This window comes from Adiantum capillus-veneris, chromosome 29 (genome assembly GCF_014529385.1).
Source record: "Adiantum capillus-veneris isolate H3 chromosome 29, ASM1452938v2, whole genome shotgun sequence".
NCBI lineage: Eukaryota > Viridiplantae > Streptophyta > Polypodiopsida > Polypodiales > Pteridaceae > Adiantum > Adiantum capillus-veneris.
In genome coordinates this window covers 24787567-24813421 of record NC_140959.1, presented here as the reverse complement: position 1 = coordinate 24813421, position 25855 = coordinate 24787567, and the positions used below count along the sequence as shown (strand labels likewise).

The 25855-nt window shown below is 45.4% G+C and overlaps 1 protein-coding gene across 1 annotated transcript; it reads right to left on the bottom strand.

Moving 5' to 3' along the window:
* LOC147418917 (uncharacterized) lies at positions 1 to 25855 on the bottom strand. The gene is made up of 7 exons (XM_086506274.1): positions 25451 to 25855; positions 25131 to 25301; positions 24902 to 25058; positions 24451 to 24623; positions 24251 to 24385; positions 24069 to 24166; positions 1 to 779 (listed from the first exon to the last, which is right to left on the bottom strand). Exons 1-7 carry the CDS (start codon positions 25616 to 25618, stop codon positions 575 to 577), a joined length of 1107 nt encoding a protein of 368 aa, XP_086362400.1. The 5' UTR covers positions 25619 to 25855; the 3' UTR covers positions 1 to 574.

Below are 25855 nucleotides of genomic sequence, written 5' to 3'. Positions count from 1 at the left end.
TGAACATTTGAAAGATTTTTAGGAATTGTACTAAATTTGTCTTGTGTTGAAATCAGTCACTTGAATGCTATTACATTCCCATAGATTTGGGCATGGTTGTATGTTCTGTAAAAAAATAAATTTGGATGGCTACTATGTTTGCTTCCAAAAACTCACTCGGCGTTCGACACAAGACCTCCAATGCTTGTGCCCTACCTAGTTTATGTATATGAGAAATCACAATGGCCCTTCTTATAGAGGGTTCTCCTTTCCAAGAAGACCCTCCATATTTGATAGCATCTAGCAGGCCTATGGGTTTACGATCATTACACTAGCAAATGCTACCTTCATTGATGTGGTAGGCACAATACAATACAGACGGATGGAAAGAATAGATAGAGGTATGTCAAAGAGAGAAGCCCTTTTGAGAGCTTTCCTCGAGCCCAAAACAACGGAATGCAGACACAGTCATAGAGACTTTCCTGTCAAAACACCTTTCTCACAATCCCTCCCAATGCAAACTCTCCATTTTGGAGGATCACTGAACTCTTTATGCTCAGTTGATACTCCTTGCCGAAGTACCTCTCAAAATGTTTTACTGGCATGCTTTTTTCTCTGGAATGTCTCCCAAGCTCACAGGTTTTCCTGTTTCGATTGACTTTTGTGCCGCCATTCCTATTGCAACAGAGAGCATGCCCTCATACAAGCTTGCAATGGGAGGCCGCTCTCCTGGACTTGTAACTGCAGCTAAGAACTCCAAATGCTCCAAGAAGCTTGATCCATGATGCAATCCTTCATATCTGAGCACCAAAAAAAAAGCCATAACATCTCTCTCTCTCTCTCTCTCTCTCTCTCTCTCTCTCTCACCCACACACACACAAACATTGAGTAAGAGAGTTAGACTCGTCAGATGGATCTATGAGGCATCTTTGCAGTGTTCCTCCAACAATACTTCTCCTCCTCTCTCTCTCTCTCTCTTTCTTTCTCTCGCGCGCGCACACACAAAAGGAGCTGATTTCTATTACTTGAGAAATCCCTCCAGACGCCCAAATGGTGCTGATTCTGGGGGCAAGTACAGATAAAAATTGCCTGAAGGAAAGCATATGGGAGAACCAACAAGGGCACTGAACCAGAGCAACCAAGGAGATCTCAACCATCGTAGAACACAGTCCACTAGCTGAAGGTGGCTCCTATGATCCAGAGTTGGGGAGGGATCCGGTGGGACATGACTCGTCCATGACCTTATGTCGCAATGGCCTAGTGACACAAAGTCTGCCATGCATCATCATAAAACCATCTCTGAGGAGGTAGTGCTCATGATGTTGCCCCTCTTGCAACTGTTCAAAGATCCTTGCAAAATCTTCATCAGTAGCATACTGTTCCTTCATGTCATTTAACTCATGATGATAAGGAATTGACACAGTTGAAATTTGTGGTTTCGTTGATAACGCATTAGCCACAACATTCTTCTTGCCTTCTACATGCATAATCAAGAAGTGGAACATAGAAAGAACGTTTGCCTATCGCATATGCTTTTCGGATAACTTTGACTGTGTCAAGAAGTATCGCAAGGTCTGATGATCTGTTTGGACAACAAAATCAGCACCTAAGAGGTAGTGCTTCCAGCTAGAAAGCGCATGAATCACAGCCAAGAGCTCTTTCTCATAGACTTGCATAGTCTTCTCTGACCCTTGCAAAATTTGGCTTTCATAAGCTACTACCCGTCCGTCTTGCATTAGCACTGCTCCGATGCTACTGCCACACACGTCACACTGGACCACAAATGACTTCCTGAGATCTGGCAAAACAATTACTGGATCTGAAGTCAACTTTTCCTTTAGGAGACTAAAAGTTGAAATCTCTTTTTGGGTCCATCTGAAAGTGACCTCTTTCTTTTGCAAAGCATGAAGAGGTGATGCTATCTTGCAAAATTCCTGATAAACCTTCTATAGTAGGAACACAATCCCAAGAAGCTTCTAACATTGTGCACAGACTTCAAGTCTGGCCATGTTTTGATAGCTTCAACCTTTGCTTGATCCATTCTGACACCATGCTTTGAGACTATGAGGCCAAGAAAGTGAATCTCTTCGAGGAAGAATTCACTTTTCTTAGGATTGACAAGTAGCCTGTGACTGCGCAACTCTTTGAACACAATGGTCAAGTGACGCCTATGCTCCTCTTCATTCTTCGAATAGACTATCATGTCATCGAAGAACGTCTCAACAAACTGTTGATGCGAGCGGAAAATCTGGTCCATCATTCTGTTGAATGTGGCTGGAGCATTTGTTAGTCCAAACGGCATCACTAGAAACTCATAAAGACCAAATGTCGTTCTGAACACAGTCTTGTGCACATCCTCTGGCCTTATACGAATCTGATGGTACCCACTCTTAAGGTCTATCCTGCTGAAAATTGCAGCACCCTCTAAACGATCGAGAATATCATCAATCCTAGGAATAGGAAACCTATTCTTGATGGTATTCTTGTTCAACACATGGTAATCAATACACATGCGCCATGAGCCATCCTTTTTTTGCACTAGGAGCACTAGGGAGCAAAAGGGTGAAGAACTAGGTTGAATCAGCCCCTTCTCTAATAACTCCTCAACCTGGCCGATAATCTCTTTCTGCTACGCCGCGCTAACCCTGTTGGGAGGGTCTATTTGGTGGGCTATACCCTGGCACCAAATCTATCCGATGGTCCTCAGGTCTCTTTGGCGGCAATTGCGACGGTAACGAATCAGAAAAACAGTCACTAAACTTTTGCAAAAATGCTGACCTTTCTTTATCTAACACAGATAAATTTGACTGGCAATTATCTGAGACATCACGTGCAAAAATCAAGTACACAAAAAGATGATTCTTTATTACAGAAGTGATAGCAGAAGCAGATACAATAGGGACAGACTCCCCTTTGAGCTTTACATCCAAAACATGAGTTTTGCCCCTATGCTGAAGGGTGACCGTTTTGCCGAAGGCATCCAGCACACCATGTACTCTGAACATCCACATAATTCCAAGTAACGCATCGCACCCTTCCAATGGCATGATATAAAATTCTTCTGTATCTACATATGACTGAATATGCAGACGTAGCTTTCCAATAATGGGAGTAACACACTCTGAGTAGCCAGGACATGCCAACCCTGCCTATGCTGTGTACCCCATCTCTTCAGCTCTGATGGCCAGCTTCATAGCTAACTTAGGTGAGATGAAGTTTGCTTTGGCACCTGGATCAAAGAAGATGATTGTCGTTTGATCCCTAACTTTACCCCATGCTGTACATAACTCACTGGCATCTGTACTGGGCCTATCACCCACCATATCTGGCACCAAACCTACCGTGGGTTTAGGCTTCTTGCCTTTCTGGTCCTCTTTATCATCTGAGTCAGCTGGTCTTTTCCTTTGTGGACAATTGGTAGCAAAGTGACTAGGCTGCTCACATATAAACCATTTATTTTCAGCCATTAGGACTTTCTTTTCCTCGAGCGACCTGCGCACAAAAGGCTTCCTTTTCTGTTTCTTTGCCCGTGCTCCAGAAGTCCCGGCTGAATCCTTGTCTTTGGTGGCCTTTTCTGACCCCTGTGATGCTTCAGGAGCCCTTTTCACAAAGGGCTTCTTCGCTGAATTTTTCTTTTGCTGCCCTCCTTTCTCGTTGCTCGGAAACCCAGTGTCCTCTCCTTTCAACAAGGCAAGACCAGTGTTAGCAACTTTCATAAGCTGAGTAAGGGTAGCCACTCTGTTCTTGGTACAGTAATCGCGAAGCCCTTTAGGCAGCCCACAATAGTGCTTCTCTATCTGCTCTGTCAATGGCACAAATCTGTAGGAGGTCACTGAGAGTAACGCTTTACAAAACCTCCGATTGTACTCCAACAAGCTCTTGCATGTAGCCGAAGTAAGCTGGTGCCAATCTGTCATGACGTCGGCTTCATATTCATTTGACAATCAAGCAGATGCAAACATCTGCTTGAAGTAAACCCAAGTGGCGGGTGCCTGTCCTTGCATTAACAATGTCGTCCACCATGTAAGCGCATTGTCCTTTAAGAAAGTGGCAGCTTTCCTGACCTCAGAGGCCTCTGTAAAATTCCGTCATGCATAGGCTATATCAAACTGCTGGAGAAAAGTGAGAGCCTTTGCTTTATCCTCGAAGCCGCTGAAAGTGCTAACCTTTACAGCTGCATCACCTTCTTTGTAAGCTTTCGGCTTTTCCAGTGCCCCCAAGTTGTCATAAGGAATGGTCTGCAACATGGGCACTGTAGTAGGCATGATCGGCACATCTTGGCCATTAACATTTTGCGTAAGAGATGCGATATCTAGCTGCTGTCCAGAAAAACCAGTCATGCCAAAATGACCCTGTGGCACCCCAAACTGGCCCTGGTTGCACCGAAAACCTTACTGCATGCCGATACTACCTTACATTGGGTTTTGCATCATGCCGTGCATACCCCCAAACACTGTTACTAGTATGTACAACCGACTTCCAGGCACATAACCAACCATACTTTGGAACACAGATCCACCCCCGAAATACCTAGGATGTACCGTGGGTGGTGGAAAAACTGGATGCATTGCCTGGTAACCAGTTCCCTGTCCATTCAAGACAGCATGCGGGCTCTGAAAGGTGGCGGGCTGAACTAGCATAACCTGTGGAATAGGCTTTCTAGCCACCTGTTCAAGCACGGGAGGAACCTGTTTTGGAGACCCCGACTCCGCAACATGCGAGTGTTCCCTATCCTGCTGAGTCGCATGAAGTACTTGGGCTTGAGCCTCAACAAGCTCCGTACGCGGTGTAGGTTGCCTATTTTGCTGTTGCACTAGTGGCGCTTGCAAGAACTCCATAAACCTTGGGTTTTGCACCAGCTGCGAAAACACATTCACCGCGGCAACTAACTGAGTCCAGAACGCATCATCCTCAAGTTGCCCAGTCATAAAGCCCTGTACTACTGGAGGGACATTCACATCAACAGGAGATACAATCTGACGCGGCCGTGAGCTCTCGCCAATCTCAAAGACCATAGGAGTTTCTTGCCTCTCCTTCGAAGAGGAACCCTCTTCCATAATGCCCTTCCCTTTGTCGGTAATAGTGTAATTTCGCGTTCCTGTACTCTGTGTCTTTACCCAAAATAACCAAGGCTCACTTCTTGAGGAAATAGTGATTGATGTCCTGGCAACGGAACCATGAAACCGGCCCGTGGGGCAGTAGGCTTTGTCCTTCACCCGACATCCTTTACTCACACACAAGGAGAACGTGCAAAGGAAACCTGCAACGGAAATTAACTCTTTAAGCACACACACACGGCTCGGAAGCTAGAATGCTCCGAGCAGACGTCGACAACCTGTAGGCCTCAAAATTGGCGCCCCTTTCGGTATTTCTTTATCCTTTGAGAGGGTAAATTACAAAGAAGAGTCCTGGGAATCCTTTAACTGTATCCCGCTAGATACCGCCTGTTTTGGCCAAATTTCGGCAACATAACAACCCCAAAACTTGCGCGAAACCAATTCCCCTGTTGGAACTCACTTCCACTGGCATAAACCCTCTGATCCCTGCCTAAAAACAGTAAATACAGCTCGCTGTATTTACTGGTTTTTGCCCTGTTTTCAGCCCTAAACAGTCCCCGAACCGTCCTCTGCCAGTGGGGCACTGTTCCCAATGGTTCTGACGTACGTCTGGCTGAAAAACAGTCAAATTACAGCACATACACACCGCTGAAAACGCACCTGTACGGTGAGGTTATGACCCTCTCCGGTGCCTGCTTTGGAGTAGCAATTAGCTACCGCTGTTCCTGCTCAAGGAGGCTCTTGCCTCAGCACAAAATCATGAAGCCACACAGTTGTACATCAATCAAATGAAGAGCCCTCTTGTGGGGCATCACATAACTGCACGTAGGGGAGGGAGAGAGCAGTGTGTAGTGTGCAGGGCATCACTCCTAGCACCACACTATACATAGAGTGGAAAGGAAGCACTCCATAGCTCTTAACCTGTGACAAACTGCAAAAAGAAGCCTCTCCCAGCTTATAATTCAGCGCCCATTTTTTTGCATGAGGCAAGTACACAGGAAAGTGCCACTTGGCACATTTACAAGCATTTGCCCGTTTCGGGGTTGCCGCCTGACTGGTTGCCCAATTGACTTCGTGGGGCAATTGTAAAATGTTCCCCTTGTCATTCCGAAGGTAATGACACAAACACGTTTCACGACCCAAAATAGCAGTTCCCTAATTTTTAGGAGATGCTTCCGTTGGGCTCCCACTGGTCATCTGACCATCTATCCTCATTGGACCGCATCCAAAAGTGCAATGTGGCCCAACTGTCGGATACTTTCTGTTGGTGATCCCACCTTGACTTTGTGCCTTTATTGAGTTCACTTCCTAGTATCCACCAACTTGCTAAGTGCGACGGGGGGACCTACATGACTTTGGACTAAGCCTAGACATCCTCTTACTATACGAATTCCAGTGCCGAACAGCTTCCCGTCTGCGAGTGAAACTACCGTTCACATTGGCCATACAATGTCCGACCATTTGCAACTTCAAAAAGAGGGTCTCAAAAATAAAACAAAAATCATTGGAAAGAAACCAACAACTAAGGTTAGCAGTTGCCACGTCCTCGTGACATAGTTAATAGTTGCCGCGTCCTCGTGACACTCTGGGCAGGAGAACTAGGTGTAGTTGACTTCTTCATTGCCGACTTGAGAGGTGATTAGATGACGGAACGCCATGTGGAATGCATCTCGTCAAGCGGGTATTTGGCCAAAAATTTCGCATAGCGTGGATCCTTGGAGTACCAAAGCATCTGTTGGGCACAAGCGTCAACCTGCTGCTGCCACTGCATCTCCATCCTACTCAGTAGGAGGAGATGGCCCGTAGTGCTTTGAATCTTGAGAAGATGGACGATGTCTGTTTGAGTCTTCGTTGTTCTCACCCAGGCCGGGTTGGTCGGGCGTCATAGTTCCCTCCTGGCGGGATTCGTTGATTGAATCCATGAGTGTTGAGAGTAAAGGGATCGGATCCTTCGTAGAAGAAGAATCGATTGAGCTCTGATACCACTATTACAAACTTAGACACTCCAAGTCAAGAATCTACTACAACACACGCGAGAGAACTGAACAAAACTGAGAGAGAGATGACACAGCACGGCGAAGTTCCACGCCCAGAGAAATGGGCCCCAAAGAGTGGTGCCCCTTTCGGTATTTCTTTATTATTAATGCTTCACAAAGTACAACGTCCGAGGGTCCTCGTCTCAACAGTGCTCCCAAGCTAATCTGCCTGAGATTAAGGCCCTATCACTTTATTTATAGGCCCTAGGCCTTCCGAAACGTAGTGTACATGAAACGCTTCAAGTCGAAAAGCATGTGGGTCCCAAGCGGAAATTCCGTACAAGTGCCGCGTTAGCAACGCAGTTCGTGGAAATCCGTACAACAGCCACATCAGCAGTGCGAATTGCGGAGATCTGTCCAGGTGCGTCGTCATCCATCCTTTGTGCCAGTTTTAATGGTCTTTGTCCCTTTTTGGGCCCCATTGGACAATACCCCATAAGTTGGCAAAACTTATGAAATTAGGTGTCCTTTCACATGTGGCCTCTCGAATTGGTTCCGCAAGTTGTCACAACTTCTTCTGCAACTTTCAGCGGGGCTCTGACCTCTTTCTGTCCGTGTTGATTGGGTCATGCCACGTCATCATTTTGTGACAGTTTCTCTTGTTTGCTACATGTTTTTTCCTTGCTTTGGTGTGTGGGTGAGTGAACCTTGGTTTATTGCGTGTTTTATGCAGGGCATCGTGGTATTGATGCGACAATTAAAGCGGTAGAGACATTCTTCTATTGGCCTACCTTGAGGAGAGATGTGGATGCCTTTGTGCGAGCATGCATAATTTGCCAAAAGGTCAAGTTTGACAGGCAAAAGACACCAGGGTTGTTACAACCACTGCCGATTCCCAATAAGCCATGGGAAAGCATTGCTATGGACTTTATCTTTCATCTTCCAAGAACGCCAACAGGGAATGATGGTATATGGACCATTATCTGCAGGTTCAGCAAGCAGGCCCATTTTATCCCTATCAAGAAGAAGATAAAATCTGATCAAATGGCACGCTTGTTCATGTACAATGTGTTTAAGTACCATGGTATGCCACAATCGCTTGTCAGTGATTGTGATCCTCGCATGACCAGTTTGTTATGGAGAGGATTGTTTGAGAACATGGGCACTATGCTCAAGTTCTCGTCTTCGTTTCATCCACAAACTGATCGACAGTCAGAAGAGGCTAATTCTTCTGTCTTAGATCTACTCAAATGCTATGTGTCAGATGATAAGGGCAAGTGGGAACAGTATTTGCCTATGCTTGAGTATGCGTACAATAATAAGGTGCATTCGTCGACTGGCAAGGCACCTTTTGAGATTGTTGAAGGCGGCAAAAAGGTTCCTCCCATTTTGCATACAAAGGACAAGATCTTTGAGGCAGATCGATATGTTGAGAACATGGATGAAATGTATAAGAAAATTAAAGTTGCCTTGGGGAAGACTCAGGCAAAACAGAAAAAGGCTGCTGATCGTCACCGTCGTGAATTGCTGTTATCACCAGGTGATTAGGTTCTGTTAAGGTTCGAGAAGGCAAGGTTAAAGAAGATGAAGGGCAAGGAACGGCTGTTTCCTAAGCTCAGCATGCGTTACTATGGGCCTTTTCAAGTGCTTGACAAGATTAGTGATGTGGCTTACAAGCTGAAATTGCTTGATGCGTGGAAGATTTATAATGCGTTTCATGTGAGTCTTCTAAGACCCTTCGTTGGTGATGTGCCAGAAGATATGCAAGATGAGGATCAGCCAGAAGTTGAGGAACTCGATGAGATCCTGGTACCTGAGCAAGTTTTGGCACATAAGGACAGAAAAATTAAAGGACAGGTTGCAAGACGCTATTGGTGAAGTTCAAGAACTATCCGCCTATGGATACAAAGTGGATGGAAGAGCATGAACTATCAGAGTCACCAAATATATTGCAGCTTTACCTTGAAGCCTTTGGGTTACAACCTACTTATGTCCCAACCCAATGTGTGCAAAGGAGGGGTAATGATAGAGGTAGCACATCAAATGTTCATATGAATTCAATGTAATAGATAGAAATGACAAAAGTATGGAGGTCTCATTAAGTCATTTGTATCTATGTGTTACGATCTTTCTTGCGGATACATGCGATGATAAAAGAACGCTAACAGCACAAGATGATCAGTGGCGTGTATTTATGGTATGCAATCGAGGACGTTTGCGATTTCAAGAAAGGGTACGTCACGAGGACGTGGCAACTGTTAACTATTTCACGAGGACGTGGCAACTGCTAACCTTAGTTGTTGGTTTCTTTCCAATGATTTTTGTTTTATTTTTGAGACCCTCTTTTTGAAGTTGCAAATGGTCGGACATTGTATGGCCAATGTGAACGGTAGTTTCACTCGCAGACGGGAAGCTGTTCGGCACTGGAATTCGTATAGTAAGAGGATGTCTAGGCTTAGTCCAAAGTCATGTAGGTCCCCCCGTCGCACTTAGCGAGTTGGTGGTACTAGGAAGTGAATTCAATAAAGGCACAAAGTCAAGGTGGGATCACCAACAGAAAGTATCCGACAGTTGGGCCACATTGCACTTTTGGATGCGGTCCCAATGAGGATAGATGGTCAGATGACCAGTGGGAGCCCAACGGAAGCATCTCCTAAAAATTAGGGAACTGCTATTTTGGGTCGTGAAACGTGTTTGCGTCATTACCTTCGGAATGACAAGGGAACATTTTACAACTGCCCCGCGAAGTCAATTGGGCAACCAATCGGGAGATTTTCAGGCGGCAACCCCGAAACGGGCAAATGCTTGTAAATGTGCCAAGTGGCACTTTCCTGTGTACTTGCCTCATGCAGAAAAATGGACGCTGAATTATAAGCTGGGAGAGGCTTCTTTTTGCAGTTTGTCACAGGTTAAGAGCTATGGAGTGCTTCCTTTCCACTCTATGTATAGTGTGGTGCTAGGAGTGATGCCCTGCACACTACACACTGCTCTCTCCCTCCCCTACGTGCAGTTATGTGATGCCCCACAAGAGGGCTCTCCATTTGACTGATGTACAGCTGTGTGGTTTCATGCTTTTGGGCTCAGGCAAGAGCCTCCTTGAGCAGGAACAGGGGTAGCTAATTGCTACTCCAAAGCAGGCACCGGTGAGGGTCATAACCTCACCGTATAGGTGCGTTTTCAGCGATGTGTATGCGCTGTAATTTGACTGTTTTTCAGCCATACGGACGCCAGAACCATTGGGAACGGTGCCCCACTGGCAGAGGACAGTTCGGGGACTGTTTAGGGCTGAAAACAGGGCAAAAACCAGTAAAATACAGCGAGCAGTATTTACTGTTTTTGGGTAGGAATCAGATGGTTTATGCCAGTGGAAGTGAGTTCCAGCAGGGGAATTGGTTTCACGAAAGTTTTGGGGCTGTTATGCTGCCGAAATTTGGCCAAAATAGGCAGTATCTAGCGGGATACAGTTAAAGGATTCCCATGACTCTTCTTTGTAATTTACCCTCTCAAAAGTATAAAGAAATACTGAAAGGGGCGCCAATTTTGGGGCCTACGGGTTGTCGGCGTCTGCTTGAAGCATTCTAGCTTCCGAGCCGTGTATGTGCTTAAGTGTTAATTCCCGTTGCAGGTTTCCTTTGCACGTTCTCTCTGTGTGTGTCAAAAGTAAAGAATTTCGGGTGAAAGCAAAAGCCTACCGCCCCACGGGCCGGTTTCACAGAGAGTGTATTCAAAGGATGAGTTTAAAGAAGCAATAGAACGATGAGTCAGCAGACTCATGATGACCAAGAAGTGGCCCGGAAAGCAGAGTCGAGCAAGAGACCATCCAAGCTACTTGGGTCGGAAATCTACTTTTGAAAACGCCAAGAAGGCTAAGAAACGAGTCAGATTTGAGGATGATTTCAGTTCGTCCTCATCTTCTTCTCACAAACTCTGACAGTTCTTCGACCTCCAAGTCCAGTGACGAGGGAAGACAGAGCCGGAAGAGGAGAAAGATTCAAAGACACAGCAGAGGCAAGAAGACAACAAAGAAGAGTCGATCCCATAGAAGATCCAGAAAACACTTTGACGGTTCAGACAAGGATTCCTCTTCCTCGGAGAGTTAAGAGTCTGATGAGCCGATGTTTGCGAAGAGGAAGCAATTTTACAAAGCCAACCAATCTGATTTTCTCAAGGATAGGAAGAAGAAACCAAAAGATTTTAAGGAGGGCAGGCAATCAATAAAGTTTGACACTTTTTCTAGCTTAAAGGATACCCAGAAAGCCCTCGCTTTAATTCAACAGTTTGATATTGCATACTCCGAAGGACGCTATTCTGAGCACTCCAAAGTCCGGAGGGTGACATCTGTCACAGACGGATGATGTGGCGGACATGCTGACATGGACAACCGTACGGACGCCCGCAAATTGCGCTAACATGCTGACGTGAGAACAATACGGCTTTCTACGTTTTGCGCTGTGCCACATGGCAGGCTGTACGGATTTCCGGGATTCACGTTGTCTGCTTTTTGGGCCGCTTTTGAGTTTGAAGCTTTTCATGTAACTGCTTTTCAATGGCCAAGGGCCTTTAAATAAGAACCCAAAGCCACTCTTTCCCTCAGTGTACTGATGAGCATCTGAGGAGAGAGAGCCCACGGGAATTGTAACTTTACTCAAGCATTAATATAAAAATAAATACCAAAAGGGGCGCTAAATTTTGGGGCCAATACCTTTGGGCGCGGAACTAGGCCGGGCCATGTCGACTTTGTTTTAAAAGTGTGATAAAATTGTGAAATATTTTAAGTGATTCTCTCGTGTGTCATGCTCAAATTCCGACTTGGGGTGCCCAAGTCTGTAACAGCATCATACCTCAAACGGAACGCACAGACTTGGTGGTCTACTCTGCTTCTACAGAGGGAGGCACCAACAAAGTGGCTTCAGTTCAAAAGAGTGTTTACTTCCTCATGGCTCACTCAAGAATACGAACGTGATGTGATCACCACTTGGAATCATCTCAGGATGACCAAGGACAATACCTTGGATACTTACTATCATAGATTTTGGGACACTTTCTTACCGACCTCTTCTTTCAAGAAAATTACGTTCAAGCAGCAGATAGAGCAATTTTGTTGTGGTCTACCCAAAGAGATACGAGATTATTGTTTGTTGCAGAAGTCCGAGTCCATGCAACAATTGATGGGACATGGAAAGCAAGGCTTTGCAATGCATGGGGGCACTCTTACGTACCCCACAGATAGATTAGAGACGTCTTGAACCGGACTAGATACGAACAACAGTAACAAACATAAGGGAAAACAACAAAAGAAGAGACGCTTAGGCCCTCGACTGTCGGCAGAGCAACGGGCCGGATACTTCAAGGAGGGTAAATGTTACAGTTGTGGAGAGCATGGGCATGTTTTAGTCAGGTGCCCTAACAAGGCACCAAAACAATAGCCACAGGACAAGCCTGAGAGCTCAAGAGCAGTAGAGGAGCGAGCAAAGAAGGGAAAGACCAAAGTTGGATTGATAGCAAACTTTGTGGGGACCAACCCTGAGCAAATGGATGAAAGTACCGAGCTCTGCAAAGCATGGGACAAATACGAGATCAAGAAGCCCTTATCTTCTTCGAGGGAGGAGCCAAGGCCAACTTCATTTTGACTGAATTGGCGGCTTGACTTGGAATTACGCCAGAGGAAATGGGACCACCGGTTGAGGCAGTTCTAGCGACACCCGGACGGGATGTTGTCTTTACACATGTCATAGGCAAACCTCGGTTGCATTGTCAGGGGTATTTGGGGCACGTGTCACAAACTGGTGACGTGGCTGCCCAGTATACACACACTTGCATGGACAAGCCCGAGAAAATGCAGACACGCTGAAATGCTAACATTGCTGGCTGTACGACAGCCCTGCAAATTGCGAAAAATATGACACGTGGCAGGCTATACGGATTCCGCGATTTACGCCACTGCCTTTTGGGCAGCTTTGCGTGGGAGAATCTTTGCTTTGTTCTACGCAAGCAGTTGAGAGAGAGAGAGAGAGAGAGAGAGAGAGAGAGAGAGAGCAAGTTGCTTTATTTTCCACTAAGCCCTATGAGAGGGAAAATAAAAAGTTGTTGTATTTTAGAAAGCTTTTGGGGCTCTGCTTTTAGCATCCCATGTAATCTTTAAATAAGCAGGTAGGCCTCATAACTCTGGGCATCTGGACGCAGAGTCTGAGTGTGAGCGCCTGCCTGCACTCTTGTACTTTGAACACAGATTAATATAAAAAGAAATACCAAAAGGGGCGCCAGTCTTTGGGGCCAATATCTCTAGGCACGGAACTCCGCCGGGCCAGTGTCGAATCAATTGTGAACAGTGAACTGTTTTGAAGTGATTATTTGTGGTGTCGCGGTAGATTCTCGAGTTGGAGTGTCCAAGTCTCTTACAGTGGTATCAGAGCGCGGTCGATTGCTCTCTTACGGGAAATCCGATCCTTTTTACCCGACACCCATGGCTTCAGGCAAAGATTAGTAGACTCCCTCTGCATTCGGAGATGCGGGAAGGGATCACAGCGAAGATTCACACGAGAAGTACGGCCCGCCTCGATCTACTCCAGTGGAGCGTCGACAATTGATCGGCCATGCAACAAAGATGATGCTTAATTTTGCGAAGGACCCGAAACTTGCAAAATATATGAGCCAGACTTCTTTCGATGAGGTGCACACGCAGTGGCGGAAGACCACAAAACCACCCCGCAAACCCTCTCTCAAGAAACCTACTCCCAGGAAGTATACAGAGCAAGAATTAGCAGAGGTGATTGATGCACGAATTGCTCAACTTTTTGACGTGCAGAACAAAGCTAAAAAGCACCACAAAAAGCAAAAGAAAGGCGCTGACTTCCCGGGTTATTTGGATCGTCGGTCTACTTTTGACAAGGCAAGAAAGCAAAAGAAACGTGTTCGATTTGAAGGAGTACCTAGTTCTTCTTCTTCTTCTTCTTCTTCTTCTTCTTCTTCTTCTTCTGACAGTTCTTCTAGCTCATCGAACTCGAGCGAAGAAGACAGAAAAGGCGAAAAGCGAAGCAAAAAGCAACGCTTCGAAAAGGGCAAGAAAAAGGCAAAGAAGTCTAAATCTCGCTCCGTGGTTGATAGTTCTACAGGGGACTCATCTAGTTTGGACTCTGATGACAGCAGCTTTTACGCAAAGAAGAAGAATTTTTTTAAAGCCAACCAGTATGACTTTCTGGAAGACGAAAGCAAGAAAGCTCGAGAGTTTAAGGAAGGTGGACAGTCAATTAACTTTGACACGTTTTCTGGTTATAGAGATGCTTCGAAGGCTTTGTCTTTTGTACAGCAGTTTGACAACGCTTTCGCGGGAGGGCGTTACTCAGAGCACTCTAAGATTCGGAGAGATGCCTCTTACTCTAAGGGGAATGCTCGAACTTGGTGGTCCACGCTTCTATTAAACAAGACAGCGCCAGTTAATTGGCTGAAATTCAAGAGGCTTTTTATTTCTTCTTGGCTGACAGGAGAGTATGAACGCGACATACGAACTGCTTGTAACCATCTTCGGATGACCAAGAAGGATACAGTGGATGCTTATTGCGAGAGATTCTGGAGCTCTTTTCTACCCACCTCTTCATTTAACAAGATCTCGTTCAAGGAACAGATTGAGCGGTTTACCTTGGGTCTTCCTACAAAGATCCGAGATCACTGCTTGGAACAAAAGTCAACTTCCATTCAGGAGTTGAGTCATGCGAAACGGGGTTTTGCCATTCACTCAGGTAGTCTGACCTACCCCACCGATGAGATCATGACGCAAAGAGCTGAACAGACTTCGACAAATGAAAGTAGAAAGAGAAAGAGCAACCCAGAAAAGAAAGATGCGCGACCCAAACTCACTCCTTAGGAGAGAGCTCGCTACATCAAGGAGGGGAAGTGCTTTGGATGCGGGGAAACTGGGCATATCTCCGCGAAGTGCCCTAAAAAGGCACAAAAAGAGCAAAACGACAAGGACGACGAAAAGCCTGAGAGTTCGAGAGCAACTGAGGAACGTGGAAGAAAAGGCAAGATGAAAACAGGACTGGTTCCAGATTGCGTGGGTACCGATCCCAGCACGATGGACGAGAGTACAGAACTTTGTCGAGCTTGGGGCAAAGTGAAAGACCAAGAAGCCCTGATCTTCTTCGATGGAGGAGCCAAGGCCAACTTCATTTCACCAGAATTGGCGGCACGGCTCGAGATCACTTTTTAGAGAGTATAGGTCATTTGTGGCACCTTTTTCGACATCATCATCATATTCTCCAGGAATGAGGTAGAGCATCGACAGCACCTCTTACAGGTATTTCAGGCACTAAGGCAACATGTGAGTTTTTCTTACCAAAGATTCACTTTCTCGGACACATCGTCTCTACGGAGGGTGTCAAAATGGATCCGGCCAAGATTGAGACCTTCAGAGATTGGTCAAACTTGAAGAATGTGCATGAGGTTCACAATTTTTGGGGCTTGCGTTCTTACTATCGGCGGTTCATTCGAAAATTTGCGGAGATTGCTTCTCCTCTACATACTTTGGCACAGAAAGGGGTTTCCTTCACTTGGGGACCATCTGAGATTGCAACCTTTAAGACTCTCAAAGAGAAGTTGACGACTGGCCAGTATTGGTTTAACCAGACTTGCGAAAGCCATTTGAGGTATACTCTGACGCATGTGGCCGCAGTTTGGGAGCGGTCTTGATGCAGGAAGGGCATGTTGTAGCCTATGAGAGCAGAATGTTTTCCAGACTAGAAAGGGTTGCACAGATTTACGAGAAAGAGCTATTGGCAGTTATCCATGCTCTTACTCAGTGGCGACACTTTTTACTCGGAGCCGATTTTACAGTGTTCACTAATCATCACAGTTTACGATATTTCTTGTCGCAGAAACAGCTTTCGGACAAGCAGATGCTGTGGGCAAACATCTTGTCACAATTTCACTTTTAGATTGTGCATGTTAAGGGACAAAAGAATGGGGTGGCTAATGCACTCTCTCGTAAGCCATTGGTTTTGGCTATTTCGGTAGTTCATCATCACAGCTTCGAGAATATGGTAGATCAATACGCCACAGATCCGGATTTTGCACACATCTTTGACCGGTTACAGAATGGGGAAGCAGTTGTGGGCTATTCACTCAAGGAAGGCTATTTGATGCGGAAGAACTTGTTGTGTGTTACACAAGCACTGAGAAATAAGGTTTGGACAGAGTGCCGCTGTCCACCTTTTTCGGGCCACCGTGGCATAGAGACCACCCTAAAAGGTGTGGAACGGTTTTTCTACTAGCTGAGGCTCAAAAAGGATGTGGATGTGTTTGTTCACAGTTGTTTGATATGCTAAAAGGTCAAGTTTGACAAGCATAAGGCACCTGGTTTTTTGCAACCTTTACCTATACCTAGCCGGCCTTGGGAAAGTATAGCAATGGATTTTATTTTTTATCTTCCCAAGACTCACAATGGGCACGATGGCATCTAGACAGTCATTTACAGATTTAGCAAGCAAGCTCACTTTATTCCATTCAAGAAGGTTAAGCCAGATCATTTCAACTCCATGCCATGTCTCGGTCTATAATTTCAAATACAGATCCCCGTTTTACTAGTTTGTTTTGGAGGGCAATCTGGGAGAATTTTGGTAATGGGTTACAGTTCTCGTCCTCTTTCCACCCACAGACAGACGGGCAATCAAAGATTGTGAATTCGGTAGTTTTGGACTTATTGAAGTCCTACATCTCTAATCAGAAAGCTCAACGGGAGAAGTTTTTGCCCTTGGTGGAGTTTGCCTATAACAATACAGTACATACATCTACGGGGAAGGCACCCTTTGAGATCATTGAGGGTGCTAAGAAGGTTCCTCCTATTTTAAGCACCAAGGATGAGATTTTTAAAGCACATCAGTATGTCCAAGATCTGGAGACTTCTTTTGCAAAGGTGCACGAGGCATAGTTACTCGGAACGGAGAACGGAAAAAGGAAACCGATATAAAATGCCATTCCCTGTTTTAGACACTCGTGTCTGAAACACGGAATGGGGATTTGGAACGGGAAGCTAGATTGGGAACAGGGAACGGCGACCTAAAAAGCGCCATTTCTTGTAACTATGGCGCGAGGCTCTTGAAAAGTCTCAAGCAAGTCATAAGAAGGCAGCGGACAAGCATCGAGGTGACTTGCAGTTGAAGGAAGATGATTGGGTGCTTCTAAGGTTTGAGAAGGCACGCATACGGAAACGGAAGGATAAAAGATTTGACTTTTTGATACTTGGAAGATTCACAATGCATTTCATGTGAGTCTGTTGAAACCTTTCAAAGGTGAGGTGCCGGTGAACAGGGAGCCTAAGGAGCAACCTGAAGTGGAAGAGATCGAGATTCTCGTTCCAGATTAGATACTTGCTCATAAGGAAAGGAAAGTGAAAGGTAAAGTGATACGCGGGTATCTAGTTAAGTTTCAGAACTATCCGGCGCTGGATGCGAAATGGATGGAGGAGGAGGACCTAACAGATACTCCTCAAATTTTGGTACTTTACCTTGAGGCTTTTGGCTTAGCTTCGACTATTCCAAGAGTTACCGATGACCAGCAGGTTGAATCTAGTGTGGTGCGGACTGCACAAGAGGGAAGTTACTCCGCTCCTTTGTCACAGATTACCCAGATGGATTAAAGTCACTGATTTCTTTACAGATTTTAGGGGTACTAATGGGCTGACAGTATTCTATTGTATGACTTTAAGAAATGAAGTACTTTGTAATGGGAATTTCTTAAATAATTTTGATATACGTGCTCTCATGTGTGTGATGTTTCATGATTGAAAGACAAAATGATTGCAGCATTTTGGTCTTGATTCACCTGAGGGGTGATGTGGATATGATAGTAACAAGATTTAGTCAATCTCGACATCTGCTAATGATCAGAGAGACCTAGATTTGATTGCTAAATACGTTACAATGACCATGATTCTCATCAAAGATCTCGACGAGGATAGTGATGTGAATGTTCAGTGAGACTGTCGTTTTCGTGCAAGTACTGAATATGCGTTGTCTAGTTCGCTACTTAGGAGTCAATGTCTACTAAACTAGTTGTTGGCTTATGTTGGTTTTGCAAGCGTAATCGATCGAGGGCGATTACATCCCTCGATTACATTTCTTTCAAGAGGGGGGTATGTCACAAAGTGATGACGTGGCATGACCTAATGGACAGACTGCGGACAAAAAGAGATTAGAGCCCCGCTGAAAGTTGCATAAGAAGTTGTGACAACTTGCAGAACCAATCCGAGAGGCCACATGTGAAAGGACACCCAATTTCATAAGTTTGGCCAGCTTATGGAGTATTGTCCGATGGGGCCCAAAAAGAGACAAAGACCATAAAAATGGAGCAAAGGACTAATGACATGGCAGCTGGACGGATCTCCACAATTCGCGTTGCTGATGTGGCTGCCGTACGGATTTCCGTGAACTACGCTACTGACACAGTTGTACGGAATTTCCACTTGGGACCCGATGCTTTTAGACTTGAAGCTTTTCATATGCACTCCTTTTGGGAAGGCCCAGGGCCTATAAATAAATTCACAGGGCCTCGCTCTCAGGCAAATTAGCTTGGGAGCACTGCTAAGACGAGGACCCTCGGACATTGTACTATGTGAAGCATTAATAATAAAGAAATACCGAAAGGGGCGCTAGTCTTTGGGGCCAATCTCTCTGGGCGTGGAACTTCGTGGTGCCATGCCGTGTCGTCTCTTTCTCAGTTTTGTTCAGTTCTCTTGCGTGTGTTGTGGTAGATTCTTGACTTGAAGTGTCCAAGTTTGTGACCGAAACGAAACAAAAACAAAGACCAACAAACAAAATAACAAAAAAAGTACCCACGGCTGGAAAACAACCCTGGTCAACAGACTCGACATAGCACCACACAGGGCCACTGAAAGCAAGCTGTTTGGGGCTAAAGAAAGTAGCATCCAACCAAGGTAGAAGCATAAGCAAACACCAACATGACAGTGAAAAAGGTGCAAGCCAAGGGCTTTCCACATATCATCAACACAATTCGGTCAATCCAATCACTACAATATTGCACGCGAAGCCAAATCGGGGAGCACCAGAAGAAGCATCCACTAAAACCCTTCATAGACAAACGGCCATGTGCAAAATAGGGGAGGGTAATAGGAGGATGGAGCTACGGATGAGAAGAAACAGCAAATGAAGAAGCTAGAACCATAGTTACACGGAACGGGAAACGGGAAACCGCAACGGGCATGAAATGCCATTCCTTGTTACGGATGTTCACGTCTCGAACACGGAATGGCGATTCGAAACGGGAAGTTGGAATGGGAACCGGGAACGGAGACCTAAAAATCATAGTAATAGGTAACGGACGGAACGAGGGGTAACCGTATCGAAACAGCGTTCCGGTCAGTTATGGGCACCAAAACGGTGCCGTAAACGTTCCGCAACCAAAACATAACAGAGGAACGGGTAGGCGGAACGAGCAGCAATGAGAGAGAGTGAGAGAGGTGGCCATTTGGGGGAGGTTTCAACCTCTCAAGACTCACACAGGGGGCACTCATCTTGAGCAAAGTTCAACATTCACTTCCGCTGCTCCTTACAGGCCTTCATTGGACCATCACGAAAGGTCGGGCCGCATTGATGGATGGGGAGACATGGAGAAGCCTCTTGTCTCTATGATCTCGCGGCTTATTAGAGCCAAGGTTTCAGTACCACATGACATTATTCGAGCAGAGCTACTTGTCCCCCTGTCACAAACTGTTGACGTGTCAAAGCCCTGAAGAAGGGAGCCAACTTGCAGATGCCGGTCGAGGGGCCTAAACCCTAAGAAGAACAAGTAACAGAAGAAGAAGTCCTACCAACTTATGGGGACCCCGTTCGATGGGGCCCCAAGTGACATAAAGGATTAAAATAAAGCAGGACTTTCACACACACACAAAAGAGACTTGCGGCAGATTTTCGAAAATTGCGCTGGCATGATGACGTGGCAAGCTGTACGGAATTCCACGTTTTGCGCTGGCTGATGACGTGGCAAGCTGTACGGATTTATGCTGGCAGCTTTATGGCTTTGCTTTTGGATCAGATGCTTTTGAGTTTGAAGGCTTTTTACTGTAATCTGCTTTTGGGGCCTAGTGCCTTTAAATATGAGGTTAGGGCTCACTATCTGGCATGCTTCCCGGCAAAGGTGCAGAGTCTGGAGTACCGGCTTGTACTGTGTTGATGCAATATAAAGAAATACCGAAACGGACGCCAAATTTTGGGGCCAATACTCTCTAGGGTGGAATTCCGCCACTCTGTGTCGCGTGTCGTCTCTCTCTCAATTCTGTATTTATTGAAGTGCTAAAAGTCTGTTCAGACTGTTCTTTTCTATTGGCACGCGGTGCCCGTCTTGTGACACCCCCACTAGTGGTTGAGGCGCTTACCAGATCAGTCTCCTTATTACACCGCTTGTGGAACCTCCCCATAGACAGATATGCCCGCCTAGCACTTGAGTCCTCTTGACAGTTAGCTTTGCAGGGAGACACAACATGCTGGTATGGGGAGATAACATCATGGTTTAAGGTACATGGGTTCAGCATGGACAGATTGTCCCCCTTCCGGTACTACTCATTGGATGCACTATCTCTGACTCTTACACAGTCCGAGATCACAAGGCTCATCCCTCAAGACCTGACTCAGCTAAATACTAGGAGGACTTGGATACAGGCGGCACAAGAGTTGAGCACGTAGATGGCTTTCTATAGAGAGCATCTTCTCCAGCTTACTGAGGATGGTTTTGTGACGAGGCCCAGATACATGGACACCAACTTACCTCATGGGATACGATGTGCTATTGGCCAAATACGCACATCTTCACACCAGCTTCGGATCTAGACTGGTAGATACAGCGAAGTACCAGCAGAGGCCAGGACATGTCCCCAATGTCACATGGAGCCTGAGACAGAGTTGCACTACACATGCCACTGCCCAGTTTACTATGAGATACGAGGCCGCTTTCACTGCCTATTCAAAGAGGGCTTTGGACCACTCTCTAGAGTCATGGGGTATGAGGACCAAAGATGTCTAGGTCTATTTTTGCTCGAGCTACGCAGACACAAAGAGAGCCTTATGAGAGGCGAGGCTAGTCAATCTCAGAGACGGATCACGGACTTCTTTAGAATGGACACTGGGCAGCCAGAGGAGCAAGTACCACAGTAAAGCTCACACTCTCCTCACACAAGAGGCACATTGATCGACCGAGCTAGGGAGATCTAGACGCCCACGACTACGGAGGACTACATAGCATCGGTGGAGGCTGCATTAGAGGATTCGGATCACTTTGGCCCAACATGCACGAGCCCGATGTCACAAACTTGGACACTCCAAGTCTAGATTTTGTCGCAACAAGAGAGATTCACTTAAAATACTTCACAACTTTAAAATCAGAGTTCAATTTGGTCGACACGGCCCGGCGTAGTTCCGTGCCCAGAGAGATTGGTCCCAAAGACTGGCGCCCCTTTTGGTATTTCTTTTATATTAATCTTTGAGCAAAGTACAACTCCCGTAGGGTCCTCCACTCTCAGACTCTGCGTCCAGATGCCCTGAAGAGTGAGGCCCTTAGAACTCTTTTATTCTTACAAGGAATGCCAAAAGCAGAGCGCAAAAATCAATCAAACTCAAAAACAAAAGTTCCAAAAGCAACTGATCCTCAAAAACTGGCAAAAAGCAACCAATGCAAATCACGGAATTCCATACAACTGCCACGTCAGCATGTCAGCGCGAAATGCAGGCGTTCGTATAGTTGCCACGTCATCAGCCAATCAGCGTAATTTTCGAGGGCCTACCAAGCTGCCACGTCACCAGTCAGCGTGTGTTTGTATGGGGGCCTGCCACGTCACCAGTTTATGACATACCCCCCTCTGCAAAGAATTGTAATCGCCCTCGATTACACCTGCAAAAATAAACAGAGGCCATAAATTGTCTTAGTAGACACTACCTGTTAGTATCGACGCACTAGACACAATACATCTAGCACTTGTACAAATCGACAGTCACATCACAGGACATCACAAGACACTTGACATCACAGGACATCACATGACAAATCACATACAAACTCGTTCCAAATCTCAGACCATGACCGATCGGCAATGTATTTAGTAATCGCATCTAGATCCCTTCCGGACCTCACGGATGCCCGATTAACGAATCCTTATTGCAATCATGTCTATAGAGATTTTCGACTCAAGCACTGTCGTGTGCGAGAATTTGTCCCCTCAAGCACTATCGTGTGCGAGAATCGTTTCCAGGGATCCCAATCCATCACTAAGTTCATACCGAACAGAGTGGTCCAGTCATTCATTCCATTGAATCAGTCTGATTCATGATTCATTATGAGGTTCATTTGGGAGCTCACTGCTCCAAAATCATCATCATCTCATTCTTAATCCTGTTATCTGTTCACAAATAGCAGGTTCTATTAGTTTCCTTCAAAATTCATGATACTTATCGTTGTCAGGTTCATTCTGGAGCTGTCATTGCTCCGAATTTGTCATCCATTATCATCGATTTCACCTGCTATCTGCACATATCTAGCAAGTTCTTCCAGAGAACATTAATGTCATGCATAAATCAAATTCATCTTCGAAAATTCCTATTTCAAAGTTCTTCATTCACACACTTAATTCATACTGAACACAATGTTTCAATCATCTAGTCATCTCATCCGTCCATAAAGTCTTGATGCACCTAGATCCCTGTGTAGTCATCTCATCCCGCAGAAACTCTTGATGCACTCACCACAGCATCTAGTCATCTCATTCATATGGGAATCTTGACGAACTAGAATCATTCAACATGCGTAATCATTCATTCATTCAAATTCACCATTCTTACCTCGAATCGAAAGGATATCCGATTCGTTCCTGAGCGGTCTCGCTCTCGATCTCACCATCGCATCCTTGATTTCACTTGCAAAACAGGCAAGGAGATGGCTCACCTCATTGCAAAAGAGTGGATGTCCAACTCCATGCTTCCCAATCCATACAGAAGCAAGTTCCTCACTCCTATTTCCGGTTATCTGTAACAAACAACCAAATTGTCAGTACATCAATATCCCTTTCAGTGTCCTTTCCAGTATCTAGTTCATCTTCTAGTTAACAGTTCTGTTCCAGCTCTTTCTGCAAGTAAAGCTTCCGCTTTTCTGCACTCGTTTGTCCTTTCAACTTTTCACCCCGTCCTGAGAGCAGACTCAATGACCTCACGCCATCTCCAGTGAATCTCATCAATCAGGTAATTCTTCAGGTGCTTCGCAAATTTGGGGTCTTTGGAGTACTTTATCAATCTTTTCACACCCATGTCATCTTGGAGTGGACGCTTGTATTTTGCTTTGGCAAACTTCTCCATCGGAAAAAAAAAATGGCCCAAATCTTCATTCTTTTCATCAATTGTCGCGTCGGATTTTCAACTTTTCTTTGCCTTCCCGCTGAGAGGTGTCATCTCCATCAGATTCTTCATGAGAACCCATGTGTAATCTAGGATTCTTAATGGCTTTATGCCCTATAAGACAGAGCGATGAAGACGGGAGCACGCCCGATGCGCGATGTATGAAGGGTGGGAATGGCTAATAAGTCCGGGGTTGGGACATGGAGATTCTTCAATAACAATTTCCAAAATTGTGCCCAAGTGATCTGTCTGCTCTTTAGTAGGACCGGTATGCTTTGAGAAAAGCACATGCCTGATGCTTTGATACCACTGTTACAAACTCTCTCTCTCTCTCTCTCTCTCTCTCTCTCTCTCTCTCTCTCTCTCTCTCTCTCTCTCTCTCTCTCTCTCTCTCTCTGTGTGCGTGCGCGCGCTGACAATAAGAAGGGAACATTCTTAAGCGCTCTACATTAAATGCGATCAACGGTCAACCTCTTGTGTGGATGGCGATAAGGAAGACAAAAGTCAGATTATTTAGCATCAATTGCTGAAATGACAATAAGAAGGGAACATTCTTAAGCGCTCTACATTAAATGCGATCAACGGTCAACCTCTTGTGTGGATGGCGATAAGGAAGACAAAAGTCAGATTATTTAGCATCAATTGCTGAAATGACAAGTTCAAATACTCACTTGATTCTATCATCATGGACTTCGTACTTCTGAACTCCTCTCCTTCCTCCAGCACGTGTTCCAAAGCGGACAAAACTTTCTGGCACAAATGCCTCAACCTCCCATTCCACGTAGGCCCACAACCACGACACATCAGGACCACAGCAAGCAAGTACAACAAAGCCAGACTTTTATTAACAAACCTTGCCAATGTCACCGACAACACATATTTCCTGCTCATTGTTCCCACCTTCGGCAAACATACAAAGGTCAAGCATGCCTCGGACACCATCATCGTACTCTACAATGACATACGCATTGTCGATAATGTCAGGCACCTGAGAAACATAAATGCCGTTACAAACTATCATCCAGAACATGTAAGTATTCCAGAAACACACACCTTGCCATTGTAGTTTTCATCAATGTGATTCACATCTTGTGATCCAGATGCCATGACACGTACAGGTGTAGCACCAGTAATGAGGTTCATCAAATCAAAGAAGTGGCAACATTTCTCCACTAAAGTACCTCCAGTGTTTGAATTGAACCGATTCCAATTTTGCACCTTTGTAAACAAAAAGAATGGTAGCTTCTTAAGCCACTAAACATATCAATAAGGTAAGGAATGCCTTATAAATATGCTAACACCCTGCACGTATTTTTATTAGCTAAGGACCACTATGCAATGCAATCTAGACACGAATAGAACATTCGCAGAAGTCTTATGGTGAGCCAACTCTCTCTACCCAATACATGCACATACATGAGTATACACCCTTACATATGCACTCTACCCAATGTGAATGTAACCAAAGATGCATACATACCACATTTTTCTCCTATCTTTGCAAGAAAGGGAAACCTGTGTTCCCTTATTGCCACCATCTTTATCCTCCCCAATGCACTAGAATTGACTATACTAATCAGCTTTGATATAGGAGGCATGTATCTGTATTCCAACCCTACTTGCACAAAAACTCCTGGGCGAGCTTTTGCAGCCTCAAGAACCTGCATACATTGATTCCATTCAAAATCGCAGTTCTAATTTAAGTCAAAGAGAAAAGAAAACAATTCGATTACCTTGTGGCAGTCATCGATGTTGATGCACAATGGCTTTTCAATAAGCACATGATGGGGCTTTGCGTGGTGTAGTATGTCCAGCACTATTTCTGCATGAGTATTGTTTGGTGTGGAGACAACAAGCATGTCGCATGTACCGCTTTCAAGCAAAGCTTTGTGATCAGAAAAAACCTGAGGAAACTTAAAGTAAGCATACCCGAATGAGAAAGCAGCATAATCATACGCATGTGCACACACCCCACACAGAAGAATTAAGACTTGAAAGAAATGCCAGAAAACAGCCAATCATGTTGACGCACAGATAGTTCTAGAGGACAGACCTTCAGGCTTGGCAATACGGCAAGGGCAGCTTCTTGGGAGGGAAGGTGGGGGTCCGCAATAGCAACCACAGCGGCTCCTTCCAATGCTGTGATGTTGAGAAGGTGCTCCCTCCCCATCATGCCAGCCCCTATTATTCCATAACTTACAATCCCTGTCTGCACCTTCATCTTGTCTCTCTGGCTAGCTCGCTCTCTCCCTCACCTCAGTCAAGCATCCCCATGTTTTGCACTTCTTTGGAAAGAGAAAGTTCACACTTCCATGTTTATTAATGAACTTGAGACAGCTAGGTGGGGAGCTGGAGCGTGGATGGATCATGGCAACAATGGAGTGATGCCATGGAAAGGGGCCAGGTTTAGATATACCTTTAAAGGAGAGTCTTAAGGGGGTCTTAATTGGGTGCAGAT

What these genes read in the sequence shown, in the direction of transcription:
- LOC147418917 (XM_086506274.1), bottom strand. Translation starts at nt 25,618, where the DNA reads ATGAAGGTGCAGACAGGGATTGTAAGTTATGGAATAATAGGGGCTGGC. An exon ending in ACATCGATGACTGCCACAAG is followed by an intron (nt 25,059 to 25,130) that starts GTAATCGAATTG and finishes CAATGTATGCAG; the next exon opens with GTTCTTGAGGCTGCAAAAGC. An exon ending in TTGTCGGTGACATTGGCAAG is followed by an intron (nt 24,167 to 24,250) that starts GTTTGTTAATAA and finishes GTGGAATGGGAG; the next exon opens with GTTGAGGCATTTGTGCCAGA.